General features: G+C 43.1%; 1 protein-coding gene across 1 annotated transcript in view; it reads left to right on the plus strand.

The window, feature by feature from the left end:
• Positions 1–20,676, plus strand: part of TDRD6 (tudor domain containing 6) — a 457,403-nt gene that overhangs the window by 42,071 nt on the left and 394,656 nt on the right. The window contains 1 exon segment of the mRNA XM_030195133.1: positions 17,547–17,671. Within this exon segment, the coding sequence (XP_030050993.1) occupies positions 17,547–17,671 (125 nt within the window).

Here is a 20,676-nt window from a genome sequence, read left to right on the forward strand (position 1 = left end):
GGCTCCCCGACGACGTCAGCGGAGGGAGCTTCGCCAGTGCGGGCGAGGGAGTCTACCTCTCGACGCTCCCACCGTGGCCGTGGTTCCACGGAATCGAGCCGGGCACGGCTTCAGACACAGGTTCGTGAACTTGTGTCTGATACCGATGGTGAGGCCTCGTGGGAGGAGGAGGAGGACATCAGATATTTCTCTGACGAGGAGTCTGATGGCCTTTCTTCCGATCTCACTCCCTCCCCTGAAAGGCAGCTTTCTCCTCCCAAGAGTCTGTCTTTTGCGGCCTTTGTCCAGGAGACGTCTACGGCCATCCCCTTCCCGGTGGTTGTGGAGGACGAGCCCAGGGCTGAAATGTTTGAGCTCCTGGACTATCCTTCTCCACCTAAGGAAGCGTCCACAGTACCCATGCATCATGTCCTAAAAAAGACATTGCTGGCGAACTGGACCAAGACTTTAAGTAATCCCCACATTCCCAAGAAGATCGAGTCACAGTACCGGATCCATGGGGACCCAGAGCTGATGCGCACTCAGTTGCCTCACGACTCTGGAGTTGTGGATTTGGCCCTAAAGAAGGCTAAGAGTTCTAGAGAGCATGCTTCGGCGCCCCCGGGCAAAGACTCTAGAACCTTAGACTCCTTTGGGAGGAAGGCCTACCATTCCTCTATGCTCGTGGCCAAAATCTAGTCTTACCAGCTCTACACGAGCATACACATGCGGAACAATGTGCGGCAGTTGGCGGGCTTGGTGGACAAGCTCCCTCCTGAGCAAGCCAAGCCATTTCAGGAGGTGGTCAGGCAGCTGAAGGCGTGCAGAAAATTCCTGGCCAGAGGGGTGTATGACACCTTTGATGTTGCATCCAGGGCCGCTGCTCAAGATGTGGTGATGCGCTAACTCTCATGGCTGCGTGCCTCCGACCTGGAGAATAGGATCCAGCAGCGGATTGCGGACTCGCCTTGCCGTGCGGACAATATTTTTGGAGAGAAGGTCGAACAGGTGGTAGAGCAGCTCCACCAGCGGGATACCGCTTTCGACAAGTTCTCCCGCCGGCAGCCTTCAGCTTCTACCTCCACAGGTAGACGTTTTTATGGAGGAAGGAAGACTGTTCCCTACTCTTCTGGTAAGCGTAGGTACAATCCTCCTTCTCGACAGCCTGCGGCCCAGGCTAAGCCCCAGTGCGCTCGCTGTCGTCAGCAGCGTGCACCTCAGCAAGGCCCCTCGGCTCCCCAGCAAAAGCAAGGGACGAGCTTTTGACTGGCTCCAGCAGAGCATAGCCGACATCCACGTGTCAGTGCCGGGCGATCTGCCGGTCGGAGGGAGGTTGAAAGTTTTTCACCAAAGGTGGCCTCTCATAACCTCCGATCAGTGGGTTTTTCAAATAGTCCGGCAAGGATACACCCTCAATTTGACCTCCAAACCTCCAAATTGTCCACCGGGAGCTCAGTCTTACAGCTTCCAGCACAAGCAGGTACTTGCAGAGGAACTCTCCGCCCTTCTCAGCGCCAATGCGGTCGAGCCCGTGCCATCCGGGCAAGAAGGGCTGGGATTCTATTCCAGGTACTTCCTTGTGGAAAAGAAAACAGGGGGGATGCGTCCCATCCTAGACCTAAGGGCCCTGAACAAATATCTGGTCCGAGAAAAGTTCAGGATGCTTTCCCTGGGCACCCTTCTCCCCATGATTCAGGAAAACGATTGGCTATGCTGTCTGGACTTGAAGGACGCCTACACACACATCCCGATACTGCCAGCTCACAGACAGTATCTGCGATTTCAGCTGGGCACACGTCACTTCCAGTACTGTGTGCTACCCTTTGGGCTCGCCTCTGCGCCCAGAGTGTTCACGAAGTGCTTGGCTGTAGTAGCAGCGGCGCTTCGCAGGCTTGGGGGTGCATGTGTTCCCATATCTCGACGATTGGCTGGTGAAGAACACTTCCGAGGTAGGAGCTCTGCAGTCCATGCAGATGACTATTCGCCTCCTGGAGCTACTGGGGTTTGTGATAAATTACCCAAAGTCCAATCTTCTCCCAGTACAGAGACTCGAATTCATAGGAGCTCTGCTGGATTCTCGGACGGCTCTTGCCTATCTCCCAGAGACGAGAGCCAACAACTTGTTGTCCCTCGTCTCGCGGGTGCGAGCGTCCCAGCAGATCACAGCTCGGCAGATGTTGAGATTGTTGGGCCACGTGGCCTCCACAGTTCATGTGACTCCCATGGCCCGCCTTCACATGCGATCTGCTCAATGGACCCTAGCTTCCCAGTGGTTTCAGGCTGCTGGGGATCTAGAAGACGTGATCCACCTGTCCACGAGTTTTCTCAAATCCCTGTATTGGTGGACGGTTTGGTCCAATTTGACTCTGGGACGCCCTTTCCAAATTCCTCAGCCACAAAAAGTGCTGACTACGGATGCGTCTCTCCTGGGGTGGGGAGCTCATGTCGATGGGCTTCACACCCAGGGAAGCTGGTCCCTCTAGGAACGCGATCTGCAGATCAATCTTCTGGAGTTACGAGCGGTCTGGAACGCTCTGAAGGCTTTCAGAGATCGGCTGTCCCACCAAATTATCCAAATTCAGACAGACAACCAGGTTGCCATGTATTACATCAACAAGCAGGGGGGCACCGGATCTCGCCCACTGTGTCAGGAAGCCGTCAGCATGTGGCTCTGGGCTCGCCGTCACGGCATGGTGCTCCAAGCCACTTATCTGGCAGGCGTAAACAACAGTCTGGCCGACAGGTTGAGCAGGATTATGCAACCTCACGAGTGGTCGCTCAATTCCCGTGTAGTGCAACAGATCTTCCAGGTGTGGGGCACCCCCTTGGTAGATCTCTTTGCATCTCGAGCCAACCACAAAGTCCCTCAGTTCTGTTCCAGGCTTCAGGCCCACGGCAGACTGGCATCGGATGCCTTCCTCCTGGACTGGGTGGGGGGGGGGGGGGGTCTGCTGTATGCTTATCCTCCCATACCTCTGGTGGGGAAGACTTTGTTGAAACTCAAGCAAGACCGAGGCACCATGATTCTGATTGCTCCTTTTTGGCCACGTCAGATCTGGTTCCCTCTTCTTCTGGAGTTGTCCTCTGAAGAACCGTGGAGATTGGAGTGTTTTCCGACCCTCATCACACAGGACGAAGGGGCGCTTCTGCATCCCAACCACCAGTCTCTGGCTCTCATGGCCTGGATGTTGAGAGCGTAGACTTTGCCTGTTTGGGTCTGTCAGAGGGTGTCTCCCGCATCTTGCTGGCTTCCAGGAAAGATTCCACTAAGAGGAGTTACTTCTTTCTATGGAGGAGGTTTGCCGTCTGGTGTGACTGCAAGGCCCTAGATCCTCGCTCTTGTCCTACACAGACCCTGCTTGAATACCTTCTGCACTTGTCTGAGTCTGGTCTCAAGACCAACTCTGTAAGGGTTCACCTTAGCGCAATCAGTGCATACCATTATCGTGTGGAAGGTAAGCCGATCTCAGGACAGCCTTTAGTTGTTCGCTTCATGAGAGGTTTGCTTTTGTCAAAGCCCCCTGTCAAACCTCCTACAGTGTCATGGGATCTCAATGTCGTTCTCACCCAGCTGATGAAACCTCCTTTTGAGCCACTGAACTCCTGCCATCTGAAGTACTTGACCTGGAAGGTCATTTTCTTGGTGGCAGTTACTTCAGCTGGAAGAGTCAGTGAGCTTCAGGCCCTGGTAGCCCAGGCCCCTTACACCAAATTTCATCATAACAGAGTAGTCCTCCGCACTCACCCTAAGTTTTTGCCAAAGGTTGTGTCGGAGTTCCATCTGAACCAGTCAATTGTCTTGCCAACATTCTTTCCCCGTCCTCATTCCTGCCCTGCTGAACGTCAGCTGCACACATTGGACTGCAAAAGAGCATTGGCCTTCTATCTGGAGCGGACACAGCCCAACAGACAGTCCGCCCAATTGTTTGTTTCTTTTGATCCCAACAGGAGGGGAGTGGCTGTGGGGAAACGCACCATATCCAATTGGCTAGCAGATTGCATTTCCTTCACTTACGCCCAGGCTGGGCTGGCTCTTGAGGGTCATGTCACGGCTCATAATGTTAGAGCCATGGCAGCGTCGGTAGCCCACTTGAAGTCAGCCACTATTGAAGAGATTTGCAAAGCTGCGACGTGGTCATCTGTCCACACATTCACATCTCATTACTGCCTGCAGCAGGATACCCGACGTGACAGTCGGTTTGGGCAGTCAGTGCTTCAGAATCTGTTCGGGGTTTAGAATCCAACTCCACCCCCCTAGGCCCATGTTTATTCTGTTCCAGGCTACACTCTCAGTTAGTTGGAAAAATTGTTAGGTCAATCTCAGTTATGTCCTCGCCGTTGCGAGGCCCAATTGACCATGTTTGTTGTTTTGAGTGAGCCTGGGGGCTATGGCTACCCCATCAGTGAGAACAAGCAGCCTGCTTGTCCTCGGAGAAAGCGAATGCTACATACCTGTAGAAGGTATTCTCCGAGGACAGCAGGCTGATTGTTCTCACAAACCCGCCCGCCTCCCCTTTGGAGTTGTGTCTTCCCTTGTGTTTGTCTTGCTACATATGGGACTGACGAACACGAGCCGGTTCGGGCGGGAAGATGGGCGCGCATGCGCGGTGCGCGTGGGCGCGCGAGGACTAGCAAAGGCCTTTGCTAATGAAGTTTCCGATTGGAGGGGCTGCCGTGGACGTCACCCATCAGTGAGAACAATCAGCCTGCTGTCCTCGGAGAATACCTTCTACAGGTATGTAGCATTCGCTTTACACTAAAAAAAAATGGCTCATTTAACAAAAAAACTTAATGTATATTGAATTTAAAAATATAGACATAAACAAATTCCTACATCTCAGAGTACTGACATCATAAAAAAAATTTAAATATATAAATAACAGAATGGGCCATAAATGAAAAGAGCAACAAAGCAAACTTTATCCAGCACCTGTGTAAAAGATCGCATATAAAAATACATATGCATAAATAAATAAACACATGGGGTATCGCCAAATTGCATATATTAACACTTGAAATTTGAAATGTCAAAATACATCAGCATCTATGGGAAGATCAAAATTTTTTTTTTTGTTACATTTTTACCCCGCGCTTTCCCACTCATGGCAGGCTTAATGCGGCTTACATGGGGCAATGGAGGGTTAAGTGACTTGCCCAGAGTCACAAGGAGCTGCCTGTGCCTGAAGTGGGAATCGAACTCAGTTCCCCAGCCCAGGACCAAAGTCCACCACCCTAACCACTAGGCCACATATAAACAATTTAAGAGATCGTGTATAAAAATACAGATGCATATATAAATAAATAAACCCGCGGGTTATTACCAGATCGCATATATAAACACTTAAATGTCAAAATACATCAGCATATATGGGAAGATCGCATATATAAAACAAAATAAAAAGGAAAAAAATGTATAGATACATGACGCTCATAAAAATATGTATACAATACTTTGTGTCTGCCGGTTGAACAAAACAGCAGGAGTTACTGCTCGACAATGTCTCAAAAAAAAAAGTCAAACAACATTTATTGAAATTTTGTAAATGCCAGCTGAGCCAAACAGAGAGTAACAGAATGATTAAGGGAAGATTTACCACACGAGCGCCACTCCAGAAAGTATATAGTACACAGCGCAATCTCTGTGGGTAAAACTGGAGGACCGGTACCACAACTGGACTTAAAGTGTCCGAGGTAGTGACGTCACAAGTATTGATGTCACCAGAAAAAAAACCGCCAAACAAAACAAAAAAAATATATAAAAAAGTGGATGAATAATATGTATCTGTAAATATTTTGAATCGCAGTGAAAGAAAAATAAAAATATATGAGACAAAAAACAAACTTAAATATAAAAAGAAATCTGACTGCACCACATTTGAGTATATTCTAATATATCTGACTACACCACATTTGCATATATTCTATTATATGTTAAAATACCACCAAATACTATAAAATACCTTGACCATTTGTGTGCACCCCAACTACAAAAAGGGAATCTGTAAAAGTGGAGTCGATAAAAAAGAAAAAAACAAAAAAGGTTAAAAAAAGATATTAAAACGAAAAAAATACATCATAAATTAAAAAGAAGGCAAAATAAAATGATATATAAACCAAAAGGTAAAATAATGAGTAAAAATAAAAAACTAATAGGTAAAAATTAAAATAAAAAAGCTAAAAATAAAATATTACAAACAAAAATAAAAAACATATACTGTTTTATCACGCAGTACCAAAAATAAAGGCAGAAAAATATCTTTTATAAAAAAAAAAAAAGGGGTAAAATCCACTTCTGTGTTTAAACCATTAGGTACTCAAAATCTAGAGGAACACTCTATCGTTGATAATATCAACATAAGGAGGTCCTCTAAATCATCATAGGCAAAAACCTCTTCTAAGTAAGGCTAATATGCTCAAAATACTTTTCCAAAAATATACCGTGTGAAAATTCACTAATCGGTTACTTATCTTTTTGTATAACAGTCAACAGACACCATCCACGCCCAACCCCGGCCAAAGTTTCGAAATACTGCCTCAGGGTCCACAAAGAGCATGATGAACATAAACCTGCCTTTGAGGAAGGAAATGATATGCTTGATTCAGATTCCACTAGCTCAGGAAGTGAGGGTCGTTTTTTAGAACGAGGCAGGGGCACGAGAGGCCGTCGCAGGGGCAGTGCTCAGAGACGAGCATCCAGACAAGATCGCAGTTACGAATCGGAAAGATCCGATCGTCCAGCAACTCGGTCACAATATTGAAAGACCCGGTTGTTATAAATCTGTCTAAATACCCTCTGTCAGTAACGGAATCTCAAGTTTTAACAAAGGGATTGACATATGTACTTACGGTGCTCCATGATCAGTTTCAAAACAGAATAGATCTTGAAAGATTTATACGCACTTTACAGATTAAGTCTTTTTTTGTTGAACACCCTTCTGAACGAGTTGAGACCTCTCGAGTAAAATTAAAATCTAAGTGGATTCCACCTACTCCGCCAGAACCAGCTATTATGATTTTTAGACAGCTGATCATTAAGGATCTAGAAAAAATGGAGGCAGGCCGGAAAAATAAATGGTACAATTGCTCTCGAGAAGAAAGATCAGCAATTGAGTCCCTTAAAATCAATGATCAAATAGTTATAAGAAAAGCTGACAAAGGAGGCTCTATTGTTGTTCTAGATAGATCGAAATATATAGAAGAAGCATATAGGCAGCTATTAAATCAAAATGAGTATGAAGAACTCTTTCAAGACCCTACTTTGGATCTTCAAGAAAAGATTTTTTCCATTACGGGAAAGGGTTATGCTGAAAGCTTTATTACTCAGAAAGAGTTTGCCTTTTTAAATAAAAAGGCTCTTCGCATTCCTGTTTTTTATCTCTTACCGAAAATCCATAAAAATTTGCAGGATCCACCAGGACGTCCTATAGTTTCCAGTAATGATTCTTTGCTGAAACCTTTGTCCATGTATGTGGACACTTTTTTACGTCCTTTTGTACAACAATCCAAATCTTATATAAAGGATACCACAGATTTTTTAACACATCTTGAAAAGATTAGCAGTCCAGAAGATGAGTGGTTTCTGGTAACTTTAGATGTGGTCAGTTTATATACAGTAATTCCTCAGGAGGAAGCATTAAAAGTCTTGGAAAATGTTTTAGATCGCAGAGAGGATCGTCGGATACCTACTTCCTTTGTTATTCATTTGGCATCTCTAGCATTGAAAAACAATTTCTTTCAGTTCGAAAACAGACTTTTTAAACAAGTCACAGGGGTAGCGATGGGTGTAACTATCGCACCTTCTGTGGCTAATTTGTTTGTTACAAACTTTGAAGAATATTTTATTTATGGATTGCCCTGGTTTAACAAAGTGAAACTATGGCTTAGATTTATTGATGACGTCTTTTGTCTTTGGAGTGGCAAGAAAGAAGAATTAGAGGATTTTGTGGTCTTTTTAAATAGCTGCCATACATCTTTAAAATTCACCATGCAATACAGTACACATACCATTTCTTTTCTGGACGTCTCTATTACGAAGCAGGATAGAATGTTTAATACTACAGTCCATCGAAAAGAAACAGATAGAAATACTGTTCTGTATTATGACAGCTGTCACCCAAAAAATTAAAAAACAGCTTACCGTTTTCTCAATTTCTATGGTTTAGACGTATCTGTTCTAATCTTTTGGAGTTTAAGAGGAAAGCTAAAGACTTAAGTTCACGATTGATGGACAGAGGCTATCCAAAAGAAATTATACAGCAAGCTTATAAACGTGCTAAATATAATAATCGGGATTACCTTTTTTTACCCAAGCAAATTAATGGTAATGAACATGAAGACATTTTAAACCTGTGTGTTACGATATTCCAATACAGCCCATAGGTTTGCCAATATCATCAGATCTAATTGGCATGTGATACAGACACTACCAGGTTTTGAAAACAGTAAGTTGAGACTGGCATTTAGCAGAGGACGCAATTTGAAAGAAATTTTGGCGCCGTCTGCTTTACGACAATCTATATCATCACAAAGCAATGCTTTGGGTCATATAAAATGTGGACATTGTGCAATGTGTTCCATCATGCTTGAAGCTACAGAATTTATTCACCCTCAAACTAAGAAAAAATATTTTTTACATCAAAACACTTCTTGTGTATCTGATTGGGTAGTTTACTGTATTCTATGTAGCTGTAATAAATTATACGTTGGTCAGACATCCCGCAAATTATCTACCAGATTGGGTGAACATAAAAGTAATATTGTCACAAGAAAAACTACAGCTCCTCTTGCTGTACATTGCAACAAAGAAGGACACGCTTTTGAGAGCTTGAAATGTATTGTACTTCAACAATTGAAATGGTATCCAGGAGGAGGAGACAAGAAGCTCCTCCTACTAAGATTGGAACAACGTTGGATTTTCCGTTTACATACTTTGCACCCATTTGGTTTAAACTCTAAGATAGAGTGGAATCAATTTTTTTGATTAATCATTTTTTTTGATTAATCATCTTTACCTATATTCTATAAAGAAGACTCTATATCTGAATGTTTTTTTAGGGGTGGAGTTTTCAGCGAGAGCGTCTGACGTCAGCTTATAAAAAACCGCAGCCATCTTGTGATCATTTGGCAAACGAGTTCAGATAGAGAACTGTGCCTTGTAAGAGCAGATGAAGTGCTTTTGAGCTCTGTAAGTTCGGGAGGACTGCACTGATGTATGTCTTTCTTTTCTCTTTCTTTTTTCAGATCTTTTTCAGTCAAACACCACGGACCCTGAGGCAGTATTTCGAAACTTTGGCCGGGGTTGGGCCGTGGATGGTGTCTGTTGACTGTTATACAAAAAGATAAGTAACCGATTAGTGAATTTTCACACGGTATATTTTTGGAAAAGTATTTTGAGCATATTAGCCATACTTAGAAGAGGTTTTTGCCTATGATGATTTAGAGGACCTCCTTATGTTGATATTATCAATGATAGAGTGTTCCTCTAGATTTTGAGGCTTTTCCTCTAATTATAATTACATACATCGATTATTAGTGGATATTGAGTATAGCTGATTTTCTATTTCATATATTTTTTGCATATCCTTGCTTGCTCTTTATGATGTTTTAGATTTTTAAACCATTAGGTGCCAGAATTCTCAAAGTATATATCAGATGTTGTTCCTCACGTAGGAGTTTATCTATGTCTCCACCAAGCCATATTAAATGTGGTTTTTTAGCCACAAAAAACTTTAAATCGTCAATAGTGTGGTTCTTTTCTTGCCAATGTGTTACTAAAGGTGCACTAAAAATATTTCTTTCTATACAACTCCTATGCTCAATTATTTGTGTCTTAATGGCCCTTTTTGTTTTCCCTACATGAAGTAAATTGCATGGGCATGTAATTATGTATATAACGCCCATTGTATTACAGTTTGAGGAATGATTAAGCTGAATAGTTTTGTTAGTTTTGGGGCATACAAAAGGTGTTAGAGACAGGGAATGTTTACATACTGAGCAACGCCTACATGTTGTATGTCCATTGCCGTCCATTCTTGTATTCACAGGTTCTGGGAAAGTAGATGGGACTAAAAATTATTTCAAATTACAGCTACGGGAATATGCAATAACCGGATATCTATCTCTAAAAGGTTCATGTGTTTCAAGAATATGCCAATGTTTTTGTATAATTCTCTTAATTCCACCTGCAAAGTGTGAGAATTTCAAGGTACACACTAAATCTGGTTTAGGTTTATCAGTGGAATAATTCAGAAGCATCTGTCTTTGTTTATTGCTCTCTAGATAAACTGTTATCAATACTTCTGCGGGAATAGCCTCTATGAGAGAACCTCCTATGCATGTGTGTTGATTTTTCTTTAAAGTCATAGGCGGTCGGTGGCCCAACTGTTTGGGGAGGCTAAAGGGGGCGGGGTTAGGGGTGGAGCCAGGGGCAGAGCTTATAGCCACAATTAACACAGAAAAAAATAAGTAAAAATAAAAGCCACAATTAATACCTTTTATTAAATTTAGATATTAGATATACATCATATGTCAAAGAATAAAGTGGTTGCTCAAAGCACATACTAACCACAATTGCTCAACTGCAAAACACTATGCACAAATTTGTGCAAAAACACACTCAGAACCTTACTGTACCATAACACTAGGCAGACCCTAATACACCAATATACCACCCATATAGAAAATGCAGACCGTCAGCAATATGAAACAAGGGATCATAATATCACAATTCTCATGTAGAGCCACAAAACACCCTTTTAGGGTGGATAGTGTTTCCAATGAGCTCCTTTTATTAACAACTATATGTAGATCCTTCAAGAGGTAGTGTGTCATGATTTACGCTGTACACCCTTTCTGATGTTTTGGTGCCACCTCAGTAAGCCCAACACACAATCTCTCCACTGCAAAACACTATACACAAACTTGTGCAAAAACACACTCATAACCTTAGCAAACCATAACAGCACTAATTCCAAGGACAGGACGAGCTACAACCTTATGCGTGGAAAAGCAGCACTGTAATTACACCGGGCTCTAAAACACCAGTACACAACCTAGTGAAACACAAAAAAACCCCCAAAAAGGGCTGTAAATACTACACACTAGTAGAATACTGCACCTTGATTACACATGAAAAACGCATGACACAACAGATATGAAGGCAAAACTGGGAAGTTACCTCAAGAAGTCAGACTCAGCATGCAGCAATACTAGAAAAATTGAAACTTACATGCAAAATATCACAGATGCACATTTCCAAAAGCTGACATATTGCAGTTAATAAATTCTGAATAAAATACTTTTTTCTACCTTTGTTGTCTGATCATTTCGTTTTTCTATTCGCTTTGGTCCCAGTGTCTTCTTTCCATTTGATATTTTTTCTCTCAACATGTCCACCATCCTCCTGTGTCCTTATGCATCCTGTCTACCATCTGTAGCCCTGTCTCTAGCCTTTCTCCAGTTTCAGCATCTGCCCTCAAAGTGTTCCAATCCAGCCCTTAAATTCAGCAATTTTCCCTCCATCCATATCCAGCATGTCTCCCCTCCCCTCCATCCATGTGCATGAACTTCCTCTGTCTTTCTTCCCCTCCATCCATGTCCAGCATTTCTCCACTCTCCCATCCACTCCATCCTTGTGCATCTCCTTCCTTTGTCTTTCCTTCCCTCCATCCTGGTCCAACGTTTCTCCTCTCTTCCCTCCCCTCCATCCATCCATGTCTTTCTCTTCTACCCTTCCATCCCGTGTCATCCCTCTTTCTCTCTCCATCCTTCTACCCATTACCCTCTCCCAATCCTTCCGTCTATTGTCTCCCTCTATCTCCCCTTCCTTCTAAACAGTTCTCTCTCGACCCATTTCCATTCAGCATGTCCTCTCTATCCCCATCCTTCCAGTGTCTTCCCTCTTTCTGCCCCTTCCTTCCAGCATTTTTCCTTTTTCTCTCTCCTTTCATTCAGCATTTCTCCGTCTGACAGCTAGGGTCTCCCCCAGTTTCTCCCCAGCAGCTTCACTCTCTCCTGTCCATGTCCCCTCTTTCCACTAATCTCTCTCTCTTTCCTCTTCTTCCATCCAGCATCTTCTCTCTGGCTCTCCCCTGCTCTCTTCCATGTCCCCTCTTTCGCTCCCCATCTCTCTCTGGCTGTCCCCTGCTCTCTTCCATGTCCCCTCTTTCGCTCCCCATCTCTCTCTGGCTCTCCCCTGCTCTCTTCCATGTCCCCTCTTTCTCTCCCCATCTCTCTCTGGCTCTCCCCTGCACTTTTCCACTTTCTCTCTCTCTCCTCCAGCGTTCTCATGCATCTCTCCTCTCCCTCATGCATCCCACCTTTCTCTTCCCTCCCCTCCTTGCTTCCTTCTCTCTCACTCCTTTCTCCACCCCCCCTTTTCCCAATCCCTGCCATTGCTTTCCTTCCTCCCTCTTCCCCTTAGATGTGGCACCTCACATCCTCCTCTCTCCACCCCCTTTCCCTTTGGTCTGGCAGCTGGCTGGCATGATGCATCGCTCCCCCCCCCCCCCCGGACTAGTTTGGTATCGCTCTCCCCCTCCACTCCTGTCATGTCTTTGAACTTCGAGGCTTCCTTGCGGCAGCGGCAGCAGCAGCAGCAGCAGCATCGGCAATGATGTAAGCGCTGCTTTCAGCCTGCCCCGGAAGCACTCTCTGTACAGTTTCCCGCGTAGGAGGGACGCTGTCCAGAGAGTGCTTCCGGGGCAGGCTGAAAGCAGCACTTACATCATTGCCGATGCTGCTGCTACCGGAAGGAATCCTCGACGTTCAAAGACGACGTGACAGGACAGGAGTGGAGGGGGAGAGCGATACTGCAGTAGTCGGGGGGGGGGGGGCGGTAAAGATCGCAGGTCCACGCACCAGTCGGGGGGGGGGGGGGAAAGGGAGTTAGATGTTCAAGGCAGCGGGAGCTGCACCCGGGGCGGGGCGGTCCGCCCCGCCCTTGCTGCACTTCTGGCGGCCTCCCCAAGCCTCTTATACCGGGCGCCTATGTTTAAAGTCATCAAAATCTGTACACAGTCTGCGTAATCTCAAAAATTGTGAATACGGCAGATTCTTTTTGAGGGATCGGTTATGGAAACTTGTAAAATGTAAATAATTATTCCTATCTGTAGGTTTTCTGTATATTGTAGTTTTGAAACAATACATGGTTTTTTGGATCAAAATGTCCAAAAAAAAGAATCTCTCTGTCATGATAATGCATCTTAAACTTTAAGTTGGGATCTCTAGTGTTAAGCCAATTAAAAAAAACAAAATAATTTTTCAACATCTGCATTCCATAACAAAAAGATATCATTTATATATCGTTTATACATTTTTATTTCTGCTTTGTATGGATGGATGTTCACTCAAAAATTTCTGTTCAAATTCTGCCACATACAGATTAGCATTATCGGGTGCCATGGCTGATCCCATTGCTGTGCCCCGAATTTTGTTGGAAATATTTGCCACCAAAGCCAAAATAGTTCTTGGTGAGAGCTGTAGTGGCTAAGGTGATGATAAATTGGTTAGGAATCCATCTTGTCTGTGTTATATTCTTAAGAGCATTCTCTGACAATAAGGGCTTCTAATTTTGGGATATTGGTGTACAATGCCTCAATATCTAATGTCACCATAAGTATATCTTCTAAGTCCCCATCAAAGCTCTCCAAACATGATCATCTGTGAGGAGTCATGCACATAGGCTTGAATAAGTAGGACGAAGGGCCTGAAATAGTCAACAAATTTAGAAAGGTGTTCCAATATCGAATTGTTAGTCGAAATAATCGGACGCCCAGGTGGATTGTCTAATGTCTTTTGTATTTTCGGCAACATATAAATAGTAGGAACTGTTGGAAATCCCTTTCTTTTGACGTGATATATCCTGCACTCAATGCTATGGTCACCAATTGAGTGGTGGGATCTTGTTCTGATTGTACATAATATTGTGTGTCTAAAATCTGGCTTTCTACCTCATTCACATATTTCTCCCGATCTTGAATAACAATTGCCCCACCTTTGCTGGTTTTACAACAATTTCCTGATTCTGTGATAGAGATTTTAGGGCAAGATGTTCCTATTGTGTCAAATTATGGAAAGATTTTAGTTTCTTTTTCTCTAAATTTTCAATATCTGCAAGAATGCATTTATAAAAGATAAAAATTACTGGATCCGGTAAACCTGGGGGAAGCCACTTACATTTGTCTTTCATGATGAATGTGTTAATAGGTTCGTCCGTCTTTCCTGAAAAAAACGTTTTTGATAAGTAACTTCCTGTAAAAATGGAACATATCAACTCTGGTTTGAAAAGAGTCGTAGTTAGCCGTAGGTACAAATGAGAGACCTTTTCTCAGCACACAGATTTGGTGGTCTGTAAGAGTAGTCTTAGAAAGGTTAATAATAGGGGTGTCTTCTATAGTCATTCTTGAATCTAATAATGGTGGTTGTACTGGTTCTGGAAGTACTGTCCTCTGCCTCGAGAGTAATAAGGCTTCCTTACGTATTGTTGTCTGGCACATATCTCTGAGAGGTAGGAGTTTGTTTATGTTTATATTTTAAAACTCAATATAATGTTTTTTGGTAAAGGAGACATTTTTTAGTATAATGCCTCAGTACACTGTATTATGTATTTGTGTTTCTAAGGGCACTTTACAATGCATGATTGTATTGTAACATTCATTTTCATTGTGATTTGTACATTCTCAATTATGTCAAGAAGTGTCATATGCCAATTAATTTGTTTTTTTAATATGCCATATAAAATCTTCCATGTAATAATATTGACTTTCATTTATATGAAGAAGTATTAGATGTGTGATATTGCATACTGACATATATCTTATATATGTATAATGGTCATTCATTCCCATACGCTTGTGTAGATGTCTTTTTATTATTTTACTTGTGTATTTTCTCATATTTTAGATTTGTTTGTTTTGTTTTAAATTGTTAATAGGAGATTTTATTCGTTGATGACCAATCTAGGAACATTTATTGGATGACAGTTTCCTAGGTATGGTAATTTATTTAGGTTTTTTGTCTATATTTATAGACCGTTTTCTTTCCTTTTTTTGATTTTTATATATGATGTTTAATATTTTATAGACCCCCCCCCCCCCCCGATGCAGGCTGGTGAGGCCGAAACACGAGTCGTGTCGTCACTTTTATAGTTTCCAATAAAGACAATTTTGCACACCAACTGTGAGAGGTTCCATTGCTCTACTGTTTTTTTGTTTGGTATCTCCGGTTTTTTTTTTTACCATTGCAGGGAGCTGGGCGTGCTCGGCTTGTATGCCCTATTGCTGGCTTGGCTGGACAAGGGGCTGCTATTGGCCCCTCATCCAGCCAGCCACCTGTTGAGGAGAGTGACAAGCCATCTGGGCTGTGTGATCCTGGTGGCCCCGGATTGGACGCCTTGCCCATGGTATGCGGGTCTGATGCAGCTGGTGGATGGGGATCTGTTGTGGTTCCCTCAAGCTCGGCGAGGCCTTCGCCTGCAATGTCCGGTTTTCATGGAGTGTCCTTTCTCCTTTGGTCTTACATCTTGGCCCTTGAGAGGGCTAGGCTGAGAAGGAGGAGGTACTTGGGCATTGCTGTCTTGCTTCAGGTTACGAAGCATTCGACTTCCTTGGTGTATGTTTACATGTGGCACATATTTGAGGACTGGTGTGCTGACGGGGTTGGGTCCTTTCTCATTGGTTAGCCACATCTTGGTGTTCCTGCAGTCTAGCGTGTGCAGGAGCCTGTCATTGGGCTCCTTAAAGGTTCAGGCTTTGGCCTGTTTTCATTGCCCTTCTGCAGAACTCATCTTTGACTGTACACTCAGACGTGCTTCGCTTCTTGAAGGGAGTGCATTGGCTTCATTCACCGTTTGTCGCTCTTTCCTGAATGGAATCTCAGCCTGGTCCTTTGAGCTCTTCAGAAACCTCCCTTTGAGCCTCTCTTGAAGGCGACCTTGAAAGATCTCATGCTGAAGACGGGTTTCTTTGTGGTTATTGCTTTGGTGTGGAGAGTTTCAGATCTTCAGGCACTCTCGTATTGGGATCCTTTGCTCCGTTTTTTGGAGGCAGAAGTTTCGGTTCGGACGGTGCCCTTCTTTCTTCCTAAATTGGTGTCCACATTCCATGTTAATCTTTGAAGCTCCCTTCATCGGGAGAAGGGGGGGGGGGCTCAGTTTGCCTCCCTGAGACTCCTGGACGCTATTTCAAGGTCACTAATGACTTTTGTCAGTCAGACTTTTCATCCTTTTTGGCAGGCAGAGATTGTCACATGGTTTCTAAGGTGTCTGTTGCTTGGTGGTTGAAGGAGACTGTTGCCTCGACCTATATTCTTTAGCGGAAGCAACCCCCTTAGGAGTTGAGGGCTTACTCTACGAGGCATATAGCAACATCATGGCAGATATCTGTAGGACGGAGGCATTGGCATCGCTGCATACTTTTACTAAGCACTATCGGGTAGATATTGCAGCACAGTTGGAGGCTGTGTTTGGGGCATCAGTTCTGCGTAAGGCAGGGCCAAGTTCCTGCCTTTGTAAGGATTGCTTTTGAACATTTTCACAAGCCCTGGAATAGTGGGAAGAAACGTAATGGAAGGAGAGCTTACCTAATTTTCTTTCCATTACTTCTTCACAGTATTCCAGGAGCCTACCTGCTGTTGGAGGCGCTATGGTCGGGACACGAAGAGTTGTACTAGTCCCAGGGGGGCTGTCTCTTTTGCAGAGCTTGGTTGCCCCAAGCGCTCATTTCCTGTCGTTTTTCCAGGGGCAATGCCTTTGAGTTCTTTTTTTTTGTTTGTTTGTTTTGTTCTTGTGGTTCAAGTTGCTGGATAGGCTCTCATTTTGGTTTTCTCATGCTTGTTTATTCATACTGAGGAACTAGGCTAACTGGAAGGGTATATATAGTGTAGCTCTGTTCTGAATCTCCACCTGCTGGTCGATGGACATGGCTATTCCACAAGTCCTGGAATAGTGTGAAGAACTAATGGAAAGAAAATTATCAGGTAAGCTCTTTCTCTTTTTTTGCTATGACATTTTCATTTCTAAAATGTCTGTCATGAGTCTGTGTTATCCTCCTGTCTCCCTTGTTTGATCTGCAGAATCCTTCCTGATTCTTTTAACCTTCTTCTCCCACTGTCTCCCTGATGTTTCCTTATATTCTTACCTGTTCTCTACCTCTTAGTTATGTCAAATCCCCTTTGATACCGCTTAGATTCAGTCTTTAGTACTGTCTGTTGTCTTCCTGCTTTCTAGTTTCACTTTCTTTACACATTGTTATGCTGTGTAACCCAATCCTTGTGTTGGCTGAGCATTGACATTTTGTGTCGGTCTCTGAGTAGGATACGTTTGTTGCTTTTTATAAAAGAAGCCACAAACAGCAATAGGAGGAACAAGTAATAGCTTCAGGTCTGGTTTGTATTTCTATCTGATATACTCTGAAATTCACCAGGGCTATGAAGATTTCATCAGATTTAGTGAACTAGCTACATCTGGGTGTTGAAGTGAGTTATGAACTCTTACATTATTTGTACTGTGAAAGTACATTTCAGGTTGAGCGGCTTTGCTCTTACGTATGGTGATATTTCAATTTCCATAGACACAACTGGGACCATCTTCAATCTGGCAGGATTTACTGTTGGCAGCAAGTGTGTGATTAAGTTACCAGAGGAGGATGGATGGTCTGTGGCTGAGATTTTAAGCATATCAGAAGAAGGCACCAGGGTAAGTATGTTTCAAACTCATTGACTTGGCGCACAAATGTGGAGCAGTTTTCAAATGCAGTAGAAGACTTGCCCCATGGTATATATGTATATTTTTGGGAATCAAACTCTAGAGCAATCTTTATACAGTGGCATTTCATAGGAACATAAGAATAGCTATACTGGGTCAGACCAATGATCCATCTAGCCCAGTATCCTGTTTCCAGCAGTGGCCAATCCAGGTCACAATACCTGGCAGAAACCCAAATAGTAGCAAGATTCCATGCTACCAATCCTGGTGCAAGCTGTGGCTTCCCCATGTCTATCTCAATAGCAGACTATGGTCTTTTCCCCCAGGAGTGTGTCCAAACCTTTTGTAAACCCAGATAAGCTAACTGCTCTTACTGTATCCTCCGGCAAAGAGTTCCAGAGAGTGAGGGCGTGAGGGATAGTGCAGGCATCTCTAGATACACTCCCTCACTGCAGAGCCAATGTTAGGCTGCCTGGCCAGGAGGGTGTGACTCAACAGTGAGCAGGAAATAAAAAGCATTCTGGTAAAACAGAACAGGGAGGCCCTGGGAGGAGAGGAGCTGCTTGTCTCCACTACCTGTGTGTAAGCTACCAGAACCTGGATAAGGTAGGCTAAGCTTTGACTTCAGCTTTATAAGAATCCTGCTGACTACTCATGGGAAACCCTGCATAGAGCTGTATATATTTTGGGCTTGTGATCTGTCAGCTACAGGCCTGTGCGGTTTTGTGTCTGAAACTAGGGAGACCTTATTCTTCACCTGCTATCCCTGTGAAATAACAGGGTTTAGTGTTTGTTTAATAAAAGGAGTTTTGTTTTCATTTTCTCCTTGTCTTGACTGTATTTTGTGAAGGCCTCCTGCACCAACTTGACACACACAATTATATAGAGTTTAACTGTTCATTGAGTGAAAAAATATTTCCTCCTATTTGTTTTAAAAGTATTTCCATGTAGTTGGGGAATCTGCACCAGTTATAGAAGGCTGTAGTAACACTCCTACTTTGGTGTACTAAATAAGTGTAATTTGTCTTCTGTGCTGTTATTTTGGCGTTAGCCTTCCCAAATTCTCTGGATACTAGACTTTTTTTTTGGGGGGGGGAGGGGGGGAATAAGTTAAAAAATTTGCTTTGGTGTTCACTGTGGTAAGGTCCTTATTGAATCTGTGTTTGCTTAAGAATACTTGTAGTTGAGAATTTTATTGCAGCAACTTGGTCTTCAAAGGTCAGATGTTTGTTGAGGATGATTCCTAGTATTTTTGTTTGTGTTACCAATAGAAATCAAACAAAATAAAACATGGAAAAGAAAATAAGATGATACCTTTTTTATTGGACATAACTTAATACATTTCTTGATTAGCTTTCGAAGGTTGCCCTTCTTCGTCAGATCGGAAATAAGCAAATGACATTTGCTTATTTCCGATCTGACGAAGAAGGGCAACCTTCGAAAGCTAATCAAGAAATGTATTAAGTTATGTCCAATAAAAAAGGTATCATCTTATTTTCTTTTCCATGTTTTATTTTGTTTGATTTCTATTGATAACCTTAAGAGTGGACTAACACGGCTACCACACTCCTCTACTTAAGATGTTTGTGTTACGAATGTGTAAAATTGTTGATCTATTATGAGGTTTTGGTAAGTAGTGGGGTTGTGCTGGCTGGATAAAACCAGGAGTTTGGTTTTGTCTCTGTTCAGTTTAAGTTTGATAGTTGTGGCCCAGTTTTCCATGAGGTTGAGTCTTTTTTGGCCTTATCCAGTATCTCTATGATGCTGTTGTTGAAAGGTTTGTAGATGGTGACATTGTCTGTGTATATGAATGGGTTTAAACCCATTTTTCCAGTTTTCTTTCCAAGTAGAGCCATCAGGACATTGAATAATATTGGTGATATCGGGGAACTCTGAATGACAACTGCATTCAGGGATCCAGGAGGCTGCAAATTCATTGGACATCTTGACAAGGTAGGATCTAGTTCTTAGAAAATTGTTGAACCAGGCTGTTACTGCTCCAGTTACTCCTATGTTGTTGAGCAGGGTCATTAGTATTGTGTGATCTACTAGGTCGAAGGCGCTTTACGTATCGAATTGTAGTAGTAGTATTGACTGCCCTTGGCTTATTATTATTCTGAATTTTGTGATCATGGTGGTTATGACTGTTTCAGTGCTATAGCATGGTCTGAAGCCTAATTGAGAGCTGTGAAAGGATAGAGTAGTGCGTTAAGTTTTCCATTAATTGTTGAGCCACTAGTCTCGCCATTGTTTTTGTCAGCAGTGATATTGATGCCACTGGTCTGTAATTTTGTGAGTTCTCTGATCTTTCTGGTGGCGTCTTTAGGGATTAGAGTGACTATGATGTTGCCTTTGTCAGAAGGGAAATGGCCTTTCGAGAACATGTATTCTGTGTGTTCAGTTAAGCCTTTTGAGAACATGTATTCTATATGTTCAGTTAAGCATTTGATGAACCAATCTGGTGGGTTTTCCATCATTTAGTTTGGGCAGCTGTCTAGTAGGCAATTGGCATGTATGTATTTTGTCAGCAGTGCTTTAACTGAGCTGGTTGTTGGTATCTTAAAGGAGAACCAGGTTCTGTCTGCCTTGATGATGTTCCTCATTGATTTCACATTAGTGTGGGAAATCTATGAGTGGTGTTTGTGTTGCAGCTAGGTTTGATCTTATTTTTATTTTTTTTTTCTTCAAAATATCGTGCAAGCTCATCTGCTGTTAGTGGTTTTTCATTTGATGTTAGCAGAGCTTGTGTATTCAGTACGTTTTTCATTAATTCATATATTATTTTCATGTTCCTCTCTTCTGGGTGCATGTATGTGCTATAGTATTCCGCTTTGGCTCATTTTGTACTTGCTTAGGGCTTTCCTCCGTGTGGTTTTGTTCATGTCTGATTGACCATTTTCTTTCCAGTTTCCTGCACATTTTTTAAATCTCCGATAGTTTTTTGTTGAACCAGGAGGCGCGGTTGTCGTTTCCTCTTAATCTTCATTTTGAGTGGT

Source organism: Microcaecilia unicolor, chromosome 3, assembly GCF_901765095.1.
Source record: "Microcaecilia unicolor chromosome 3, aMicUni1.1, whole genome shotgun sequence".
Lineage (NCBI taxonomy): Eukaryota > Metazoa > Chordata > Amphibia > Gymnophiona > Siphonopidae > Microcaecilia > Microcaecilia unicolor.